The 20,827-nt window shown below is 52.2% G+C and overlaps 10 protein-coding genes across 10 annotated transcripts; 3 read left to right on the top strand and 7 right to left on the bottom strand.

Annotated features, from left to right (window-relative positions):
• The first annotated feature begins 155 nt into the window (after window positions 1-155).
• Window positions 156-2,286, top strand: P174DRAFT_451118 (sugar porter family MFS transporter). Its single transcript, XM_024828991.1, has 3 exons — window positions 156-1,004; window positions 1,057-1,770; window positions 1,820-2,286. The coding sequence occupies exons 1-3, from the start codon at window positions 468-470 to the stop codon at window positions 2,195-2,197; spliced, it is 1,629 nt and encodes a 542-aa protein (XP_024682809.1). The 5' UTR covers window positions 156-467; the 3' UTR covers window positions 2,198-2,286.
• A 35-nt stretch (window positions 2,287-2,321) lies between these two features.
• On the bottom strand, window positions 2,322-3,647 carry P174DRAFT_485877 (Gfo/Idh/MocA family protein). Its single transcript, XM_024830773.1, has one exon. It carries the CDS (start codon window positions 3,457-3,459, stop codon window positions 2,344-2,346), a length of 1,116 nt encoding a protein of 371 aa, XP_024682810.1. The 5' UTR covers window positions 3,460-3,647; the 3' UTR covers window positions 2,322-2,343.
• A 477-nt stretch (window positions 3,648-4,124) lies between these two features.
• Window positions 4,125-5,204, top strand: P174DRAFT_460314 (sugar phosphate isomerase/epimerase family protein; the record flags this gene model as incomplete). The annotated part of the gene is made up of 1 exon (XM_024829871.1): window positions 4,125-5,204. The coding sequence occupies one exon, from the start codon at window positions 4,125-4,127 to the stop codon at window positions 5,202-5,204; it is 1,080 nt and encodes a 359-aa protein (XP_024682811.1).
• Window positions 5,205-5,314: 110 nt separating this feature from the next.
• Window positions 5,315-7,107, bottom strand: P174DRAFT_441496 (putative ethanolamine kinase). Its single transcript, XM_024827327.1, has 4 exons — window positions 6,787-7,107; window positions 6,256-6,716; window positions 5,853-6,205; window positions 5,315-5,806 (listed from the first exon to the last, which is right to left on the bottom strand). Exons 1-4 carry the CDS (start codon window positions 6,830-6,832, stop codon window positions 5,635-5,637), a joined length of 1,032 nt encoding a protein of 343 aa, XP_024682812.1. The 5' UTR covers window positions 6,833-7,107; the 3' UTR covers window positions 5,315-5,634.
• A 1,432-nt stretch (window positions 7,108-8,539) lies between these two features.
• P174DRAFT_441499 (cysteine and histidine-rich domain-containing protein) lies at window positions 8,540-9,799 on the bottom strand. Its single transcript, XM_024827328.1, has 4 exons — window positions 9,602-9,799; window positions 9,381-9,511; window positions 8,988-9,244; window positions 8,540-8,921 (listed from the first exon to the last, which is right to left on the bottom strand). Exons 1-4 carry the CDS (start codon window positions 9,705-9,707, stop codon window positions 8,609-8,611), a joined length of 807 nt encoding a protein of 268 aa, XP_024682813.1. The 5' UTR covers window positions 9,708-9,799; the 3' UTR covers window positions 8,540-8,608.
• A 139-nt stretch (window positions 9,800-9,938) lies between these two features.
• P174DRAFT_441500 (glutaredoxin family protein) lies at window positions 9,939-10,672 on the top strand. The gene has a single exon (XM_024827329.1). It carries the CDS (start codon window positions 9,989-9,991, stop codon window positions 10,298-10,300), a length of 312 nt encoding a protein of 103 aa, XP_024682815.1. The 5' UTR covers window positions 9,939-9,988; the 3' UTR covers window positions 10,301-10,672.
• Window positions 9,939-11,708, bottom strand: P174DRAFT_406671 (HpcH/HpaI aldolase family protein). Its single transcript, XM_024824110.1, has 5 exons — window positions 11,288-11,708; window positions 11,124-11,216; window positions 10,835-11,064; window positions 10,555-10,776; window positions 9,939-10,493 (listed from the first exon to the last, which is right to left on the bottom strand). Exons 1-5 carry the CDS (start codon window positions 11,451-11,453, stop codon window positions 10,392-10,394), a joined length of 813 nt encoding a protein of 270 aa, XP_024682814.1. The 5' UTR covers window positions 11,454-11,708; the 3' UTR covers window positions 9,939-10,391.
• Window positions 11,709-11,938: 230 nt separating this feature from the next.
• P174DRAFT_389374 (transcription factor domain-containing protein) lies at window positions 11,939-14,873 on the bottom strand. Its single transcript, XM_024823443.1, has 4 exons — window positions 14,710-14,873; window positions 14,404-14,568; window positions 14,270-14,354; window positions 11,939-14,203 (listed from the first exon to the last, which is right to left on the bottom strand). The coding sequence occupies exons 2-4, from the start codon at window positions 14,486-14,488 to the stop codon at window positions 12,025-12,027; spliced, it is 2,349 nt and encodes a 782-aa protein (XP_024682816.1). The 5' UTR covers window positions 14,489-14,568; window positions 14,710-14,873; the 3' UTR covers window positions 11,939-12,024.
• A 608-nt stretch (window positions 14,874-15,481) lies between these two features.
• On the bottom strand, window positions 15,482-16,496 carry P174DRAFT_420780 (uncharacterized protein; the record flags this gene model as incomplete). The annotated part of the gene is made up of 2 exons (XM_024824895.1): window positions 15,482-16,286; window positions 16,342-16,496. The coding sequence occupies 2 exons, from the start codon at window positions 16,494-16,496 to the stop codon at window positions 15,482-15,484; spliced, it is 960 nt and encodes a 319-aa protein (XP_024682817.1).
• A 1,222-nt stretch (window positions 16,497-17,718) lies between these two features.
• On the bottom strand, window positions 17,719-18,858 carry erg27 (the record flags this gene model as incomplete). Its single annotated transcript, XM_024822259.1, has 1 exon — window positions 17,719-18,858. The coding sequence occupies one exon, from the start codon at window positions 18,856-18,858 to the stop codon at window positions 17,719-17,721; it is 1,140 nt and encodes a 379-aa protein (XP_024682818.1).
• Window positions 18,859-20,827: the final 1,969 nt, after the last annotated feature.

Consider the following 20,827-nt stretch of genomic DNA (forward strand, 5'->3'; position numbering starts at 1 on the left):
TCCAGCCACGGACCCATTGACCGAGATGGCGATTGGTCACCAATCCATCTGAATCTTCGCTTCGGCCTGGTTGAAGACGAGTCATCCATGAATATGCTGGAACTCTAGCAGTCTTGGCTTCCCTTACTCTCAGCGGTATCGGAGTTCGTCCCAGGGTGCCATGAGTGCTATATTCTTATTGCTAAACATTTAGACGATGCAAAGTTTAATCTGCTTTCTTCCGCATGCTTCCCCTCTACACCATTATGGCGCTTTAATGGTTTAACCAGAGTTCTCAGCAACTCCTCCGCCTCCGCATCTCCACGCTGTCTCTATCCCCAGATTTTTCGTCGCTCGGACTGTTTATCCACAGCTGTGGCTGGTTGGCTATTTAGATAAAGTTGATGCCTCCATCAACTTTCTCATCTTCCAGTCACCCTTAGTACCATTGAATCGACGTTCTCATACCCAGAGTCATAGATTGCACAATGTCCATCCTTGCTCTGGTCGAAGATCGACCAACTCCAAAACAAGTTTACAACTGGAGGATTTACCTGCTGGCCGCCGTGGCCTCCTTCACATCATGCATGATTGGCTATGACAGTGCCTTTATCGGAACCACTCTCGCCCTCAGCTCGTTCAGAGAAGAGTTTGGTTTCAACACCATGAGCAAAACGGCGGTCAATCTGGTGAGCGCCAACATCGTCTCCTGCTACCAGGCCGGCGCCTTCTTCGGCGCTTTCTTCGCCTACCCCGTCGGTCATTTCTGGGGTAGGAAATGGGGTCTGCTATTTGCCGGTTCGATTTTCACCCTTGGCGCTGGTCTCATGCTTGGTGCCAACGGTGATCGGGGGCTGGGCCTGCTTTACGGAGGGCGCGTTCTGGCCGGTCTTGGTGTCGGTGCGGGCTCAAATATCACTCCCATCTACATCTCCGAGATGGCTCCACCCTCGATTCGAGGACGACTGGTTGGAGTGTACGAGTTGGGCTGGCAGATTGGTGGTCTGGTGGGCTTCTGGATCAATGTACGCCCGCCATCCTCTTTTATGTATCACCTTCAGATGCTAACCCGTGTAGTACGGCGTCAGTGAAACTCTGGCTCCCAGCCACAAGCAGTGGATCATTCCCTTTGCTGTCCAGTTGATCCCATCCGGTCTGCTCCTCATCGGTGCAGTTTTCCTCAAGGAGTCTCCGCGTTGGCTGTTCTCCCGCGGACGTCGGGAAGATGCCATCAAGAATCTCTGCTGGATCCGCCAGCTGCCTGCGGATCACATATACATGATGGAGGAGATTGGCGCCGTTGACCAGGCGTTGGAAGAGCAGCGCGCCACCATTGGCCTCGGCTTCTGGAAGCCCTTCAAAGCCGCTGGAACCAACAAGAAGGTCATGTATCGCCTCTTCCTGGGAAGCATGCTCTTCTTCTGGCAGAACGGCAGTGGCATCAATGCCATCAACTACTATAGTCCCACGGTGTTCAAGAGCATTGGTCTCCAGGGTGCAAACACCAGCATGTTCAGTACCGGTATTTTTGGAGTTGTCAAGACAGTGGTCACCTTTGTCTGGCTCCTTTACCTGATTGACCGCGTGGGACGGCGTCTGCTGCTGCTCATCGGGGCTGCGGGCGCATCAGTCTGTTTGTTTATTGTTGGCGCTTATATTAAGATCGCCGACCCGGCCTCTAATCCTACTAAGGAGATGACCGGGGGCGGCATTGCGGCCATGTTCTTCTTTTACCTTTACACTGTCTTTTACACTCCGTCATGGAACGGTACTCCTTGGGTTATGAATTCGGTAGGTCCCCTTTATTCACCTGCGTCAAGGGTTTCACTGACTATGGTAGGAAATGTTCGAGCCCAACATGCGCTCCCTGGCACAGGCCTGCGCGGCCGCGTCCAACTGGCTCTGGAACTTTCTCATCTCGCGCTTTACGCCGCAGATGTTCGCCAAGATGGAGTATGGCGTGTGGTTCTTCTTTGCCTCGCTGATGGTGCTGTCCATCATTTTTGTGTTTTTCCTCATTCCGGAGACCAAGGGTATCCCGCTGGAGAGCATGGATGCCTTGTTTGAGTCGAAGCCGATCTGGCGTGCTCATGAGGTTGTGCTGGCCAGACTTCGGGAGGATGAAGAACGGTTCCGACATGATATTGAGGAGTCGGGGTATAGCAAGACGGGTGACCAGCAGGTGGAGCACTTGCCAGAGACCTTGCCCAAGGTCTAGATGGTGTATGTATGTATAGTCTGCAATTCATTCAGACGTATAGTATTTTGACATTTCTGCAATCACTGTTTGTACATAAGATCGCTCGCATGAATATTCAAACTGCTTTGTACTCGCTCTTCATTTACCAGTCTAGGATATACAGACTATACCAGAGGCAAGTCAACCGCGTCCCCCGTCTCCAACGCCCTCCTCACCCCGTCACAAACCATCAACGCCCGTAACCCATCCTCCCCAGAACACCTCGGCCGCTCCCTCCCGGCTATCACCTCCACAAAATGCTCCAGCTGCAAATCGAACGGCGCAGCCTTTTGGTCAATTTCAAACCTCTCCACAACCAACTCCTCAGTCCAACTCTTCTCCGCCCGCCCATCATAACTCCACCGCGTCATATCCGGCACACTAAGACACGCCTCCGAGCCAAAGATCCGGTAGAAGTCTGCCCTGCTGCCACCTCCCCCTCCCTCCAGAGGACCAGGAGATGGTGGAGGAGGGATAAGCGGGTTCTCCCCCGTCCCCATCTCAAAGTTATACGGCGAGGGTGTAGTGTCACAAACGAGGAACGTGCCTACAACACCCGACGCGAAACGCAGAATCAGGGCGGCGCCTTCTTCGACCTCGTGCGGCGGGTTAGCTCGTTGCCGCGGGGTTTTCTCTGCGTGTACGCGGGTGATAGGGCCGAAGACATACTGCAGTGTGTCGATATCATGGACGAGGTTAATGGGGATTACGCCGCCAGCCGGGAAGGTCCGGCGCCAATCCGTCGGCGGGGCAAAGTAGGAGGGAGGCTTATAGAGCGTCCAGAGACCGTTGACTGCAATGGGTGTGCCGAGGGAGTTACTCTCCAGTATCTGCTTGGTCTTCTCGACGTAAGGGTTAAAGCGGCGGTGGTGCCCGACGAGGACGGTCAGATGGCTGTTTTCAGGGCGGCGGGCGAAACGTAGCAACGACTGGGCGGTTTCGAGGCTGTCGCTGAGGGGTTTCTCGATGAGGATGTGGATGCCATGCGTGAGGAGCTCTGTTGCGATGGGGACGTGGGTGTGGTTTGGGGTGCAGATGATGGCGGCGTCGGGCTTGGGGATGGCGGCTAGCATGGCTTGGATGGAGGGGAAGTGCTTTGTCTGCAGCTGCGAGGCGATGAGGGCAGCGCTGCTGGCTGGGTCGATGAGGGCCACCAGCTCGGTGGATGGGTTGGAGAGGACGGATTGGGCGTGGCGAGGGCCGATGAGGCCGGCGCCGACGATGATGATTCGGAGGGACATGATATTCTTCAATTTCTTCAATTTTCTCGGTATTCCTCAATTGCTCACTGCTAATGCCAATGCCAATCATGAGCGATATAAATAATAGCTGGAAGAGTCATATAATGCCATTAGTCTGGGGTAAATCCCCCAGAATCAACCAATGCCGATGCCGGCAGGATATGCATGTGTATGTGGATCCAGTTACGAATCAGTGACAGACGCATTCTCTTCTCCGAGTCTGTCTGTCTGGAATAGCATTCATGAACGAGCACTGATTGTTTTGCCATGTGGCTCTATGACATGCAGACGGCTAAGACTTGGCTCACCGCGGATCCTGAGGGGTAAACGCAACAACCTGGTAAAGGCTTAACCGGCGCCATCCCAACGCTGATGAGAACAAGCTTCTGAGACAAGTTCCGTGTTTATGCGACAAGATGTCTACAAAAAGAGAAGACATCAATTCCAAAAAGGCCTGAAAATGATGATGATAAGTCTGTCTTGGCTGTTGTTATCGATCGGCGTCGGCGCTCGGTGTGACGCGTACAAGTCGCAAGTAAAGTGACCTGTTGACATTCAAGATAACTCTTCATCTACATACTCTGAGAGGTATTACTGCATATTATTGCAGAAAGGGCAGACAGAGCAGACAGAGCATCTTCAGAAGAGTCGACAACTGCATTACAATGCCGAACCGCCTAGGAATCGGGTCCATGTCGCTGGGCCGACCAGGAATCCACGACCTGCCCACCAAGCTCCATCAAGCCTCGCGGCACGGCTACGAAGGCATCGAACTCTTTTTCGACGACCTCGACTGTCTGGCCCATTCCAGCTTCAACGGCTGCCACATCGCCGCCGCGCACGAGGTCCGCCGGCTGTGCGACTCCCTCCACCTCTCCATCATCTGTCTACAGCCCTTCCTCTTCTACGAGGGTCTCCTCGACCGCACCCAAACCGAGCACCTCCTCACCGAAAAGCTCCCACATTGGTTCCAGATCGCCCACATCCTCAACACAGACCTCATCCAGATTCCCTCCAACTTCCTCCCGCCTGATCCAGCCACCGGCGCACCCCGCACCACCGGCGATTTGGATGTCATCGTCTCCGACCTCCAGCGCATCGCAGACCTCGGCGCCGCCCAGAGCCCACCCTTCCGCTTCGCCTACGAGGCTCTCGCATGGGGCACCCACGTCTCCACCTGGGAGCAAGCCTGGGCTGTGGTTTCGGCCGCCAACCGCCCCAACCTCGGTCTCTGCCTCGACACATTCAACCTCGCAGCCCGGGTGTACGCAGACCCAGCAGCACCCTCCGGCAAAACACCCCACGCAGAGACCGACCTAGCCGCCTCGCTACAGCGTCTGGCCACCGACATCGACGTCAAAAAAGTATTCTACATCCAGATCGTCGACGGGGAGCGCCTCTCCGCCCCGCTGGACGAGAACCACCCGTTTCATGTTGAAGGTCAACCACCGCGCATGAGCTGGTCGCGGAATGCAAGGCTGTTCCCGTTCGAGGAAGACCGAGGCGGATACCTCCCTGTTTTGGACGTGGCGAGAGCGTTCTTTGAGCTCGGGTTTGAGGGGTGGGTGTCGCTGGAGTTGTTTTCGAGGACGCTGGCCGATCCGGACCCCGCCACGCCGGAGAAGCATGCTGTGAGGGGGTGGAGAGCGTGGAGGAGGTTGGTGGAGGTGTTGAAGTTGAGGGTATCTACGTCTCCGTCGTCGCACGTGCCGGATGCGTCATTGTCGTTGCATCATCGTTTGTAATTTTTGTGCTACTAGTATATAGAGCGATTTATTTATAGCGTGTATTGAGGATTTGTGTGCTATTGGATCTATCTCATGGCTACTTTTGCAGATGAAACTGATAACAATCATGTTTTAGGATGAAATATATTACTATTCATGGGGTGACCCTCGAAAGAAAGAAACATCTCGTCACAAGCTGAAATAGTATCACAGAATGAATACAACGAGAGGATATCTGATATGCTTTTGTATTAACACCAGTAGACGCAGACACATGCGTCGTTGAAGACAAGCGCTGTCATCATGCTTAACGCTGAACCGCCAACCTCAAGGATATTGTTGAAACCCTTGTAAGAAGCAAAAGCAGGCCATATGCATATGCTATGCTATGCTCTTGCTCTATGCGAAGTAAGTTGCTTATATACAAGACAGGACTGGGTAACGCGGACTAAGACTCTGCCCACCGACGTTCTCGGAGGGGCATCTCTTCGCCCGCCTGAGCCCGAGAGCCATCCACTTCTCGTCGCCAGGCATAGTATTCTCCCAGTCGGAGCTCTGCGTACGAAGCATAGTCAAAGTCGATCTGTGAGATCTGCGCTTGGATGAGTGCCCACACGCCCCTATACTTGTCAGCTTAAAGTTCAACTGCACTGAGGCAGTACATACCAGTATAATCCGGGAATACCACGGAATCGATCGACATCCTCATATAATCGGTCGACAATCTCCTGCTGGGCACATTCGGGAATACCCCGGAATTGGCCGTAGCTTCTGACATACTCGGTCAGGAATTGTCGGCGGACGGACCGCGTCGGCATCATGCTGTAGTCGCAATCGTATCCGCCCCATTCGGCAAAGTGGTTGGCAATGTCGAAGGCGGCTGGAGATGGGGTCGCGTATTCATAATCGATGAACTGCACGTTTAACGCTTCTTTGTCTGAGGTTGCGGCAGTGGCGGGACACTGCGACGGTAGGACGATCACGTTGGCACAGAGAAGGTCACAGTGGGCAAAGACCAGCTGTCAATGTCAGTAGTGGTCGGTCGTGCCAGCGAAAAGAGACTACATACTCCGTCGTCACCAAGACCCCGTCCATCATCCAGCTCACGCACCACACGTTCCAGCTCCTTCTGCAAGTCACATCTCCGGGCACGCTGCTCTTCTGTCGTGGTGGGAAGAGCAAGGATCCATTTCTGCAGAACAGTCCACATGTTGGGACCCGGTACTCGGGGCTTGATGGGATCCAAATCATCTTCTTGCTTGTGTTGGTGTTGATCGTCGACATCTACTTGGTGGGATAAGGGGAGCTCTTTGGCAGATGAACTAGACGCGCTATGTCCACCGGTAGGCAGCACCGCATGCCATTGTCCGAGCCTTCGGGCAACGCCGCGCCAGAGCGGAGGCTTGACCAGGTCCAAATGGGTTGCTGAACGGCCACGAATGAACCGGTAGAGAAGCCCATTCTGGAAGCGAGCCAGAAGAGGAGGAGCCAGGCCACGGCTGGCCAGAAGCGCATGGGATGTGGTTTCTCCTATAGGTAGAGCATATCTACTCAGCAAGTCGCGTTCGGCAAGAGAAAAGGGTCCCCGGGTATATCATACTTTCGCGGTCTATGAGGATCTCTGTGTGGTTACCGTACGCTCTCATCAGTACTGCTTCGTTGTCTATTCGTTCCTCGGTCCAGCCAGGTTTCCGATTAATGATTTTGAGAAGCTAGAAAAGAGTCGAGATTAGTTCACAGCTCTGCGCCCGCTTGATTACGATCCACTAGAAGAAACACACAGTATTCGTGATGCCGTCCGTGAAGCGCACGAACTCGATCTTGTTGTCCGGGCCCTCCCACTGCGGGTTCAGCGTCAGAACAAGCCTGAGCGCTGAAGCCTGGGAATCGGCATGGTTGTATGAGAGAGGGATGAATCTGAGAGGAGGAAGGGTCTCGTCCTTCATATCACCCGTTGATCCCATCTTAATACTGTATACGAATCAAGTCTCGTGGTTCTAAACAGCGACGAGCGAACAAGGAATGACCAGAAGCCTGGGGAGTCCTGCGAAAACAACAGTCAACACTTGTGGCACAAGGATATTTCTGGAGCATCAAGTCTCCGTATGACATTGATCAGATAATGCAAGGGGAGCGAGTCTCATGTGGCCTGGGAGGCTTATGCGACGCTTTGGTACGAACCTGTACACTTAGTTAACGGCCACTGTAACAATCAGTATTCTTGCCTCAAGAGAATGATTATCTGCACAGAAGAAGTCAGAAGCATGAATTGACCAGCAATTGATGCTCCAATTCAGCAGGAGTAAATCAAGTAAGAGTAGAAAACTGCAGCTTAGAAAATTATAAAGTCAAATCGATCAGGGGAAGGGGAGAAAGGGACAAATGAGGGAAACGGTGGTCTCGTGCCCTCTTGGCCTTGATTGGAAGAGCGCGGCCAGTAGCCCCTCCAAGAATCCAAGGCACTAAGGGCGGCCTGGTCCCTAAGGTATCAAGGCTAAAGTCCGGCTTTTCTCGATCACACGCCGCCACGCATGACGACAACCGGCGTTGATCGAAGCCCTTGTGAAGTTTCTACGGAGTGTTGCTTGATATCATTCGTCACTCGTCCACTGTACTGTACAAAGTCTTACGTGCAGTATCTACCTTTATAGTTGCGCTCCTATCGCGCTTGACGTCGAAAAGGGAACTAGGCACCGTAATTACAAGGCGTAGACGCTAGCCCATTTCGGTAAGCAATCTCAACATTTGCATGTGATTCTCAACCATGTGACTCTAATATCACCTGACTCCTCACCGAGCTGCCCATCATGTGCCACCGGATACCCTAACCCTAAGTAAGACCCTATTTCGGCATCTGACTAGTCCCGAACCCGCTAGCGCCAAGCTTCTGCTCACCTACAAAAAGACTTCTTCAGCGACACTTCTTCTATTTCTTTTTCTTTTCTTTCCTCATCATCAGTAGAGGTTTACATTGACCATGTAAATTTCAACCCCGGAGCTCAGTCAAAGTACTGCTCGCTGAAGGTTATTCTTGCGGGATTTTTTTCTCTTATGGGTTTCCTTCCGTTCCCGGCTCTGGAGAACAGCGTGGATTTACTCTGCGTGCGTCTTCCTTTTTCCCTACACAATACATGGCTGAGCGAGGGCTTTTTTCCGAAAGGTTAAAGCCCCATGCGCTTATGCTGTGGAGGGGGCGTGACATTCCTTTTTTTGAGTACATTTGTGCATTGATGTGTGTACATGTACTTTTGACTGCCGTCTTGCTATGCAGAATTTATCAGAATGAAAAGAATACTTCGATCATACTCCGTACCTGGTCTACATGTGTCTGTGTCTTGTAATCGTATAAGCCGATGAACCTTATCATTGATCTCATAAGCTTAATGCTGTCGAACTATAAACGAAGTGAAAACTTCATATAACTAAGCCCTACCGGCCTGTCCAACCTGAATCCTCTCTCCCGTCCACTTGTCGTCATTCCGTAGTACCGGCCAGCTTGTCCTATCAGCCTTGACCAGTTTGAGCTCCAGCTTCGTTCCCAAGACTTTGAAAGAAGACTGTTCCGGGTGAATCGGCGCAAACAGAGGGTACGTATCCTTGTACCGCTTGTTGTCCGTTGTAGGCAGATCGAACTCGACCGATGTGGAGGAGAATGTGACTTTGGCGTTGTCCTTGTCAATCTTCTTGAGATATAGCGAGACATTGACCGTCGACGGGGTCTGGTAGAAATCATTCCTGCAAGACAGCACCATCAGCTTCGTTTCTTAAGATTGTTGGTCTCGTAGAAGATCGCATGCATACCTCACCGTCTCGACCTTCTCCTCGCCTGCGGGTTTTCCCTTCCCAACAAAGAGATGCCTCGTCTTCTCCTTGCACCCTTGGATCTTCATGAACTCGTCAAACTCCAGCACCCGCCTCTTGCAGCATGACCAGCCCTTGCTGCCCTCATGGAAGATCGGCTGGCCGGGGTGATAGACACACTTCTCCTCGTCGCGCGAAATAGACGGGTCGTAGCCTTTGTTACATCCTCGGCGACGGCAGGTGGCGTTGGCCGGGATCTCGAGCGAGGGTCATCGTCCTCTGTGTCTTCGACAACGGGCGTAGCGGCGTTCGAAGGAGGCGCAATGGCGGGCGAGACCGCAGGCCGCGGGGAGCAGGCGCCAGTGTCGCGGCGGCGAGTTGCTGCTCAAGGACAGATGAGGCATTCGAGTCCTTCTCTGGCTCGGCAGGTGTGTCGTCCACCGTCGAGTGCTTGCCGGTGGTGCATGGTGGGATGGCCAGGAATTCCTCAAACGTCAGAACGCGGGTTTTGCAACATTTCCAACCTGCAGATCACTTGTCAGATAGAGGTCCCATTTGCAATTCCGGGTATGTGCTATCGGTTCTTGCACCCCCAAGGTCCTTGCCTGACTTACCCTTTTGACCTTCGTGGAAAACGGGAGGGCCAGGATGGTACAAGCAATCCTCCTCGGGATCGGTGAATTCTTTACCGCACCCTTTGTGAACACACTTGGACGCCATGCTGTCAGGTCTGTTTCTGCAATCGAGGAAGTAGGGACAAATATACAGGAAGATCAATCGCCTTCCAGATAACTGAGCATCAAAACATGTAAGTATGCTATAGAATGACACAGAATCCTACTGCGATGCTTCTCCGTTTCCATTCGCTGTGTCCCGATGGGGTTTAGCCTGTAGAGCTCGAAGGTTCCACGAGATCTCCACCGCGTTGTTTCTCCAACACTACTCCAGACCATCAACAACGAGCTTCATTGAAATATCCCTTTCGGTCCAGGGCAAGCAATATGTTCCCCACCAGAGCCCTCTTCGCAAAAGCTAGCGTCACGCTCTTCACCCGCGCTGGCTGCGGGCTCTGTGACACCGCCAAGCACGCCGTGACCCAGCTACACAAGCGGAGGCCGTTTGATTACTCCGAATTGGACATTATGGCCCCCGAGAATAAGTCCTGGAAGGACGTCTACGAATTTGATGTCCCGGTTCTCCATGTCCAAGCTGCCCTCAAGGATCAACTCTCCGAACCGAAGAAGCTTTTCCACCGGTTCACCGAGCAGGAAGTCGAGAATCTGGTCGATGAAGCAGAAAAAACGAAGTCATAGATGAACAAAGGCTCGCTGGACGTACGACAATCATGAACATCGTTCATTCTAAATTGCAAACACTATACATGTGGGGATTGGATGGGTAGATCTAGTAGGTGGGAACGGCGGCATCAGTCTTGCTACCCTTGGCGGTTTCAAGGGCATCCGCAAGGAAGGTGGGCAAAGCGACAGCATCGGCGACGACGGAGATCTGTATCAAAGCTTATCAGCGATCTGGGAGGTAACCAGGAAAGGGGGAGACTGCTACATACCATGTGGAAACCCTGGTCGGCGTACTTCTTTGCAGCCGCACCACCCACGCAGTAGATACCGGCCCTCTTTCCGTTATCGACAGCAGCCTTGCGGATCCGCTCAATCGCAGCCTCGAGGTCTTCATGGAATGCGCCCGTGACGGGACGGCCGATATTGTTTCCCAGATCCCAGGGTCCGACGAACAGGACATCGATGCCGGGGACCTTGGCAATCTCCTCTACCTATATATTAACTCCATTAGATCGTCATCACTTCTGCAGCCACTCCCGATCCACTCACATTCTCAAATGCCTCCTTAGTCTCAATCTGCACAATGGTGAGCAGCGCATCGTTGGCCCCCTGGAGGTACTCCACTCCAGAAACACCACCAATAGAGCCCATGGCGAAGGGACTCCCAAAGCCTCTCCGGCCAACAGGCGGGAACTTGGCAGACTCCACCAACCTCCGCGCATCATCAGCAGTATACAAAAGAGGCACGACGATTCCATGAGCGCCCGCATCCAAGGCCCCTATCCACCGTTAACTTGTCTCCATATCTTCTCCGCCCCTGAATCAAAGATAAACTCACGCTTCACCATCCACCCCTCATTCGCAGCAATCCGTACAATGGGACTCACCCCAGTAGCAGCAATAGCAGCCACAGCCTCATGCATCTGCCAGTCTGCGCCAACCCCCGTCAGCCATAGCCAATTTCTAATCACTATACTCGTAGCCAGCATACTCCGTACTTACCAGCAATATTCCCATGCTCCGTATCCACACAAATCCAATCATACCCCGTCCTAGCCATGAACCGCGCATGGTTCGCCCCAGGAAGCATCTGCCACGCACCAAAGGACAGTCCGCGCTCGGTGCGGAGAGCGCGCTGGAGTCGATTCGCTGCTTGCATTGCCTCCATTGTATTCGTGTACTCTCTGTATGAACGAGAATGATTGAGAAGGAGAAAGGAAATAAAATAGAAGGTAAAAGTGAAAATGCTAAACGGGCACAAGAAATCTAAAGAGGGGTGACAGGGGAATTGTCACCCCGCGGTCCTCGCTGGGAATTGCCCCGATCAGATTACGACACTGAATTACTTCCTTGCGGGGTCGGTCTACGGGCCGATGTTGGGGGGCGTGGGGTGCACAGGGGGCCGACATGTCGCATCTGCTCTAGGAGGGTTTATGTACTATGCTGTATATTCAGAGTCTTCTCATTAGATTAATGGTAATCCTGGCTTCAATTTAAAGTAGAGTCGACAGGATCAATCAAGTTGTGCGTGGACTGTAACTGAAGGGATGTTTGACGATAGGATAAATCAGCATCGGACCGACTCCGAGTGTTGCGATATGATCACTACCGAGGCCGTGAGGGTTACTACTTGCCTGACAGCTTCAATATCATATTCAGTTTATCTTAGATTAGATTCTGGGGTTTACTGGCAATTCCGGTTTATCATACAATGGGTATCACATAGCTCAGACCAAAAATCATCCCACCAGGTCAACTGGTAAACTGTCCATCCACACCGGAAACTCAGGGACGTCCCCAACGGGATCCGGGATCGTCTGACTCGCGCCTGATATTCGTCTGTGTCGGATCGGTGACTCCATCTCGGTCCGTTGAGAGAACCTTGTTCGCGCGTCTTGTCCTAATATCGCCGAATCGGCCGCCCAAGGCGTAAAATCTGTGCTTTCGACGGCCTTGGCAAGCTCGCTCAGTGTACGACTGCACGTCTGGGCTACATTGTTCGGCCGGCCGCGTCGACGATAACCCCGGTAGCGATCGAGGAGGTCTATGATGCAGGGCCAGAGGACTCTACACTGTTCGTCTTCCTCGTCGGTCATATCTCCGAAGAAAGGACATGTGTGGTTGAAGCTAGCAAGGAAGACTGTACCGCAGACGTAGAGGTAGTCCACAGACTCCCAGTAGGGTGGGCTGAGAGAGTGACTTGCGCCGTATGGTGTATCAAGTCGAAGCAACCCAGCCTCATGCGCGCGAATGAGCTCCGTCAGTTCGAGTGCAGATCGGACACACTTGATAGAAGCTCCATGGACTAGGCTCAACGCGATGGGGGAGTCTGGGGCGAGCCTTCTCACCACAATGTGAGGCTGCCCATCTGACTTGCACCTGCACGCGGTGGACAGCGCTAGCCCCAGAGTAACCAATGGCCGGTTTAGCCGGAGCCGAAGATACAAGTATCGAGCTCGAAGGATATTCCGCTGTTGGACGACGATGGAGTGTTCGTCTGTGTCATGCAAGCCACTGCTCCGTAGAGACGAGGGTAGTGACAGATCCCAATCATGTAAGAGGCTATCCGCTTTCAAGAATCGCGCAAAATCCAGTGACAGTAATTTCTTCATGGCACAGCCGTGTGGCCGAATTCTTGCTTCTTCCTCCCATGCCATGACATCCTCCACAAGCCTATATAGCCTTGCGCAGGCGGTGAAGAACTCGATTATCGATGCACGCTCACCTTGCGCGCTCGACGGTGCGCTGGACTGTGTGCTCGAAATCACATCAACGTAGTCGGTATCCAAGTGCGTGGGCAGAGGAACCCGCAGCGGATCGGGTGTTTGGGGCGTGATGCCTAGTCTTAGCGCAAGAATCCGTTCCATTATCATCGCGCCATGCCAGAGCCTCCGGCAAGTCTCTCGGGCCTTTCTGCTGTGCCCGTGTTGCTTTGCCTCGAAAGGTAGACGCAGTGACTGTGCAAGTCGTATCGTAGATCCGACCAAAGCCCAAGCCGTACGTAAATCACCTATAGCGTTGAGATATTGAATCTGTAAGAGGTATAATCGAAGAAGATCAATAGATTTGTATTGATCGAACAGGTTGGCCAGCCTCTGGCCCTCTTTGAAGAAGTATCTCGCCTTTTCGTCACCCTTGTCGTCTACATTGAGACAGGCGAGCGCAAAGATCGTGTTCAGAATGGCATGAAATGCGTTTGGCGAGGTAGAGTCCCCAGCAGCATTAGCTGCTTCATACGCTGCGCGAAAGTCCTGTATATCCAAGATCGGCAGCGTCACATAGTCCAGATTCAAGTAGACATTCACCAGTCGATCTGCATCTTCCTTGGACAAATCCACGCGAGAATCCATCATCTCCTCATCTACTTCGTCCACAGCAGAGACAAACGCCCCACCAGCAAGATTCGAGTGTCGTAATACCGGCAGACGATCCTCGATCAGCTCTTCCTCTTCCCGCTTGACGCTCCCCGTCCGTCTCTCCTGGGCCTGTCGTATCCTCGCAAAATGCGATCCCTGCGCGCCGCGACTCTCCGCCGAAATGAACTCAGGCATCGGCGATCGCGTAGCAGTATGAAACGACTCATCCGATAGGCTCGACGAAACCTCAATTGCATCGTCCTTTTCCTCGGACTCACCAACAGAACTTTCGTCGACATCAATCTGCCCGCGCGCTTGCAAAGTACCTCGGGCAGGGTACATGGCAGAGCCAGACTGCGTTCGCCGATGCGAAAAGGGGCCGAGGGTATACCGCAGCCTGGACCCAGCCTCTCGTGAAGTCTGCAGCATGCGCCTCGGCGACGACTCCCTCCCGTTCCAGGTCGAGCTGGGCGGTGCAGCGGACTGGACGACCACCAACGGCGCGGACTGTGACGGAGAGGGCAGCGACCTCAGCCGCTTCAATTGCTGCGGAAGTAGCGACCTGCTTGTGCCCGTTAGGTCCTGTGCCTGTGGGACATGGACATGCCTTGAGCGACGGCGTGCATACCGTGTTGAGCTGTTCCGAGGAGGCATGTCCTCCGGTCGGTAGGAGCATTCCTCCGATAGGCCATCTTCGCGGCATCGTCCGCATACTGTATCTGTCAGCTACACCGCAAATGAAGTGTCCGAATGAGTTAATACCTGGGCGTTGCCGATCGCATCCTCGCCTTTTTAACCTGCACACGCAGCAGGGGGTGGTCCGGTCTCTTGGCTTCTTGGTCGACATTTTCCGGATCAGTTCACTCCCTCGTCCCCGGTCTGCTAGAAGGAAAATGAGAGTGACCGTCTGATCTCATGCAATTGATCCTTTGTTGGTGTTAGCATGGAACACTTGATCACGTCAACATTGCAACATCGCATCGCCTTTGCCATCCAGGACATTGGATAAAAGCGGTACAAACAAATTGTCTCCCATCGACTATATTCCTAATATCAATACCAACTTACCGCTCATCAATTATGCTCCAAATCAGCTGGATAGGCAAGACCTAGAGACACGCCGCCTTTCCGACCTTGGCGGATATCCCTTGCTCACTGATTCCAAAGCCAATGAACCAATCACCCAATTTCCAAAATCCTGGCGCTCATAAGTAGAATCAAAATGGTTATAGCCGTGAGTACGAATGGAAAAAGGATTCTTATCTCCGGTTCGACAGATCCACGCGCATTCCAACGCGTCAAACATGATGAATCCCAATCATGGAGGCGGATCGAAGGATGCTGGTCCGTGCGTCGTCAACTGGAAATTGAGGTGTCAACTTTCTGCAGTATCACATAGTCTAGTATGTTGTAGCAAGACCACATTGCGCTGATCTAACTATCTTGACTACGACCAAGGACCTTGTTGATTAACAGACATTATTGTATTGTATATGGTACTCTAATGTACACTGCCAATTCTCGAGTATTCCTCATCCGCGTCAGAACCCAAGAGGACTAAGCCAGAGTCCCCGTATCAGGCCAGACAAACTTCGTAGCAAAGCATGTACAATCGTATCAGAGGCAAGGCGTCAATATCGCTGCAGAGAAGCAAAAACCAGCCCCATTTGTCGATCAACGGGGAAGCAGAGCCGATATTCGACAGATTATAAGCAAACAAACAAGACCTTGTCAGGGACTTTGTATATAAACATCAAAACATGAACATGGCGAATATAGGAGCCTGCCAACCAGACGACTGAGTCAGGGTCCAAGTGGCGAGTCTAGAGTATAAAGCCCGCTAGAACCACATTACCCCGACAACCAGGCCTATCACAATAGCCATACAGCTACCGCGCATTTTCTTAGGGCTGTCGTCGACCGCTGCTATCTCGGACTGACCCGCAGCCGGGGCAGCTTGAGTGATCGGTTTTGTTGGCGCAGCGAGTGCATCCGCAGGAAGGGGTTCCGGGACCGACTTCCGCACCGGCTCCTGGCCAGGCAATTGCAGCGGAAATCTCGACTCCGTGGAATTGGAGGAAAGGGGCTGAGTACCTAACGTCGACGGAAAGCTTTTCAGGAAACCCGTAGCCACAAGACAGGCCTGCTGCCATGCGTCGTGACAACCCGAGAGGAATCGTATCCGAGAACTTTCCAGAATGTGCTTCGAGGTTGATGTTGTCTGATTGATGATACGAGACCAGCGTTGGGGCTCCTCGCTGAGGAAGGAGGCTGGCGCGGCGGACGAATTAACTGGTGTAACGGGACGTGAAGTGGATGTCGGCACGGACGGCGCGCTCCCAGGTGAGAATGGTTGTAAGATCTGGTATTCGTCGAATTGTTTGATGAAGAATGTTTTGAAAGCGTGCACGCCTCTCGTGAGACTCGACGACCGGGTCGCCGTTTGTGTAAGGGGTTCGCTGTCGAAGACAGAGGCCGCCTCGAATGCGCTGAGAGATGGCGCATCCAATGCACCCCGTCGCGGACGTCCTTTGCGATCGGGACAGGATTGAAAGGAGCCCCAGCAAGCCACGGCTTGCATACAGCTCCGGTCGAGCTTGCCCTCGGTCGGACTTCGATCGCGCCATCTTTTACTCGGGGGAGATCTGTATTCCCAGCCTGTCAGCAAGATCACACAAGAAGGGCGGAGAACCAAGTCACATACGCCAATCCTCACTGCGACTATAAGCTCGATATCCGATCTGCAGATTATAGAACCCCCACTCTTTAGCTAGAGACGGCACCAGGCTGAGTATCGAGAAGAGGATGAGCGCGAAGAACGGAATTGCACCGGGTTTCTGAATCCCCGACCGCATCTTAGACAACTCATGAACGTTGCACGCGAGACAGCACTAATGAGGGCGAGTCCTCACGGTAGTTGAGATCCTTTTGCTTTGCTGATAAGAATTCCGGGACAAGCAAATTCATTGCCAGAAAAGATGTGCGACGAGAGGGGTGGTCTAATTGTAATTCAAAGTTGCGAGCGGGCTATGCATGAATGTGCAATCGCAGCCTTGTAGACTCGTAGATCTGTTTGTCTCACGCTCTATTGCTCCGTTACTCTGTTGGTTCGTTGGTGTTGGCTGATCGGCGGAACAGGCGGTGTTTGCTAAGGTGAGGTGGTGTGGGAGTTGTCTATGTCTGCGTATCCAAGCCCCGGCAACCAAAGCACTGGGGTCAATGCACGACGGCGGGAGAGCGAAGCATAAAAAAATAGAGTCCTCCGTAGAATTTAGTCAGCCAGTCCGGTCAACTATCTACTGTTGCAACCCTTGTCCAATGCGACTGGAACCGCAAGGAATTTCACTGTATGAATGACGTAAAGGACGACTCGTTGCAACGTAAAAGGGAGGTTAACGGAGGGTGTTGGTGGTTGCCAAGTCGATGAGGACGCGTCGCTCGAGCGAAGACCCCTGGTTGGATCACAAGACAAGTGTGTTGGTGTCAGACAGTCAATCAGAGCTCGAGAAGAAGTTTAAGAGTTCAAAGCCAAAAGACGTGCATGCAGGAGCGGAAGGTATTTTTATTTTTGGTGCACACGTTCTGCCGTCTTTTCGGGGAAACTTGACTCGTTTGACCCCCTCCTTCACGGGAGGAGAAATTTTGCGGCTGGGCATATGGCCTCAGGCACCAACGGATGTCTCCGTCATAGATTTTGGCTGCCTGACAACGTTAACGACGGTTCATCCGTGCGAGGTTACTCTAGTTTTTTGAGATATAGATGGACATATTATTGAAAGCAGCCATTCAGACTTGACGGTATCAAAATGTACATGAATATAATGTATCCAATCCAATCACTATAAGTACAATCGACGGTGGGAAAACTTGATATAACCAATTATATAAACCACGACAAACCGCCGAGTAAAAGAAGATGAAGAACGCAAAATCCGCTGAAAAAGAGACACATGAACCAGCGCACCTTGAAGTGCAACAGAACTCACACCATGGTTCCGTAGCCGATAAGAACACAGGATAATCATGAACCATCCGAGCGAACTCACTGTGGCATCCGCAATGGTCGGCGCGCCCAAGTCAAATAGGATTCACCATACTTGGATTTGGAACTGCAGTAGAGGGCGTATCGCTTTTGACCGGAGACTTATTTGCCGGAGCGGGCGAGACTGAAGTCATTGTTGTCGCCTGTGACACGGACTTTCGTACTTTCGGGGTCAGGCTGCCCTCGCTCATCGAGATATCCCCTCTTGGTGTTCCAGCTGACGTGCTGCTAGGTCCCGTGCTGCTATTCTTGCCCGCGCGCTTTACCATCTTTCCCAGGATCCGAACTATCTCGGCGGCGTCCTCAAAGCTCTCATCGTCCATGCCTTCCTGAGCATTGTAGACGTCTGCTATAGCTTGCTTCGCCAATCGTCGACAAGCATTCGGGTCGTGAAGGCAATCGTAAAGGTAGGCAGCATATTCGAGCTTTATCGACAGGCGTAGGGGATGCGATCCGGGCAGAAACCGTTCAGCAAGGAGAGCGGCATGGTTGAAGCATGCCGTTGCAGTTGGGGTATAATCGATAGAGGGAAGAAGGAAAGATGAAGAGGGTTTGGGAGGCTGCACCGGGGCTAGGCCAGGAGGAGCTTGCGTGACCCTTCGTCTTGCAGCGTCCTTTGGATTCGAGGCCGTTTCCTGAGGACGGGGCATGACTTCTGGTTTAGAAATAAATGAGAACCTTGACCCCTGGTCCCTGGGAGACGGCGCTGCTTCGGCAGCATTATTCGTCACTGAAGAGTGGCTGCGGAGGCTCATAAGACCGGGCGAATGGACTGGTGGTTCGTTATGGAAGAGAACGAAGATATGATAAAACGAGGCTCTGAGCTTGTATGCGAGGATTTTCAACTCCACGTAGGGCTCGACCATGGGAAGGACGAACTCCTCCAAAATCAATAGACCCTCCCGGGAAAGCCAAATGATATGGTGATACAGTTGAAGGGACTTTGTCTCCCGCGTGGGATCCAGACGCCGCAATCTTCGTGCGCGAAGGAGCTTCTTGGATAGCATTACCGACAAGCCCAAGACTCTGTATAACATGGCGGACAAAAAAGGATTCTCGAGGCTTGTGATGGCAGCGAAGTTGCCCAGAGCCTTCTGGTCAACCTCGGAAGAAGCCATCCACAGTGCCAGACACTCTGGATCTACCAGTGGAATATTCTCGTGGGAGTCAGCCATATCCATTGCGAGCTGGGGGCGATAATCCGATAGTATCTTCGCAATATTCAAGTCGGTCAAGACCGAATAACTTGGTCATTGAATATTGAGACACAATTGCATTTGGGCTTCGGTTTACAGTAAAAGCACAGAAAGATAGGTAGCATTAAGTCGGGAGAGCTTACCTTGGAAGCGCGCGCAAACAGAGAACGGATCAGTCAAACGCCGTTCCCTGCAACAACCTGGACAAGCGTCAACTCGGAGCGTTTTGGCTTGGCCGATGCTAGCGCTTAAAATACAGATTCAAAGCACTTTTCGTATGCTATTCCTTCAATTGAGTTCGGTCGTCTGCGTTTGTGCCCTATCTCATGCGGGTTACTCCGGATTAGGCAGAAAAAAGTGATCAGTATTATGCGGATTGATGAAGTCGACCTGTTTGCGCTTTGCGATTTTCGGCCGGATAACGAGTATATGACAACGCAACAGACAATTGAGCCTCCCACGAGAATATTAGACGCAAGCTTCAATTAAACAAAACCACTGAGGATCAGTAATGAAATCAAACGGAGGATTTTATCAAAGCAGGGCGATAAACTGTTTCGTCGAATGTTCACCCTCCTTCGCAAGGCGTAATGGATCGAGTTTTGATGCCACGGATAGTAAGAGGTATCGCATAAACCGAGCTAACAAAGCAAGGCTCGAACAGAGTAGCGGTCGAAAGTAGCGAGGTAAAGGGTAATGAGCTCGTAGTCGCAGAACTGAACGGTGTTCCGATGCATCGCGCGTCTTTGGACGTGGTCAGACCGTTGATCTATACTTTTGCCAGTCAATCCCTGACAGTCAATAGAATTCGCCGATGTCAATTGCTCGGATTGATGTCTCGTAATCCAGTACCGAAGACCGGTACATATGTTTGGTCCTTAGAGTCGATGAGTATATCCGGCTGCTGAATCAATACAAGCACTTGAGATTGAAGTACTATAGAGAAGATGAAGCAAGGAAGAGGCTTCACGTCTGCAATGCACCTGGACGCCTGGACAGCAGCGAGCGACAGCAGCCCACTGTGACGAAGAAGTGCTAATTAAAGTCGCATGAGTACTAGCAATCTCCTGATCGGAAAAGAAATTCACGTTGCTGTCCCGAACATGCATCCAGTCTGCCACCAAATTGCTTTTATTCTCCAACGATGACCGGAGATATGAGAGAAAAAGAAATAGTAGGAATCAGTATCCCGTCATGATCACCATTTGACCCCACGACCAGTGAAGCGGATGAGCAAGATGGTGCAGATGGTGGCAACTATGATTTTACAGTGGCTGCTGGCAATGATGGCAGCGACTCCGAAGCCCAAAGCTGCAAAATCTTAGGCTTGCTAATTGCTAGCCATGCGGCAAGAGGGGCGGCGTATCAATTAGCTCGATACGTGTCAGAGCCCGACTGCTGATTTTCCTTGACTTGCAGCTTCTAATTCCAGCTGGACGTTATGATAGGGACACTGTGACAAGGCCCGGTGGATCTCGCTGCCACCAAGCCTCTCTTTGGGTTTTGACAATGACCAAAGCATTCTCTCTGGTCGAAATTCAGCGATGAAGATGGCCGAGGGGGGATGAACTTGATGTTTCCGCCTGATTCTGTCCCGCTTGGAAACACGGCTTCTGGTACTAAAAATGCGACCTAAGACTCTACGAAGTGGTGGTGCTGGAGTCTCAGCCCCGCGCTTCTTGGTAGCACGGTATGATGGCATTGTCATGGGTAGACCAAATTCAACGAACTGACAGCTGGCAAGGCGCTTGCCAGCGTGGCATCGAAGCATAAGACTCAGATACTATCAATGAAAATATGAGGCTGACGCATAATATCCTGTCGTCTTTCATAGATACGATAGGATGATTATCATGCCAATAGATGATCCGAACATCGAGGAAAGTGACGCTTTCATCATTTATGACTTGGTAGGTCTGGCTCGTCATGGTCCTCACCACGCCAGTAT

The sequence above is a fragment of the Aspergillus novofumigatus genome (genome assembly GCF_002847465.1).
Source record: "Aspergillus novofumigatus IBT 16806 chromosome Unknown P174scaffold_4, whole genome shotgun sequence".
In the NCBI taxonomy this organism is placed as follows: Eukaryota; Fungi; Ascomycota; class Eurotiomycetes; order Eurotiales; family Aspergillaceae; genus Aspergillus; species Aspergillus novofumigatus.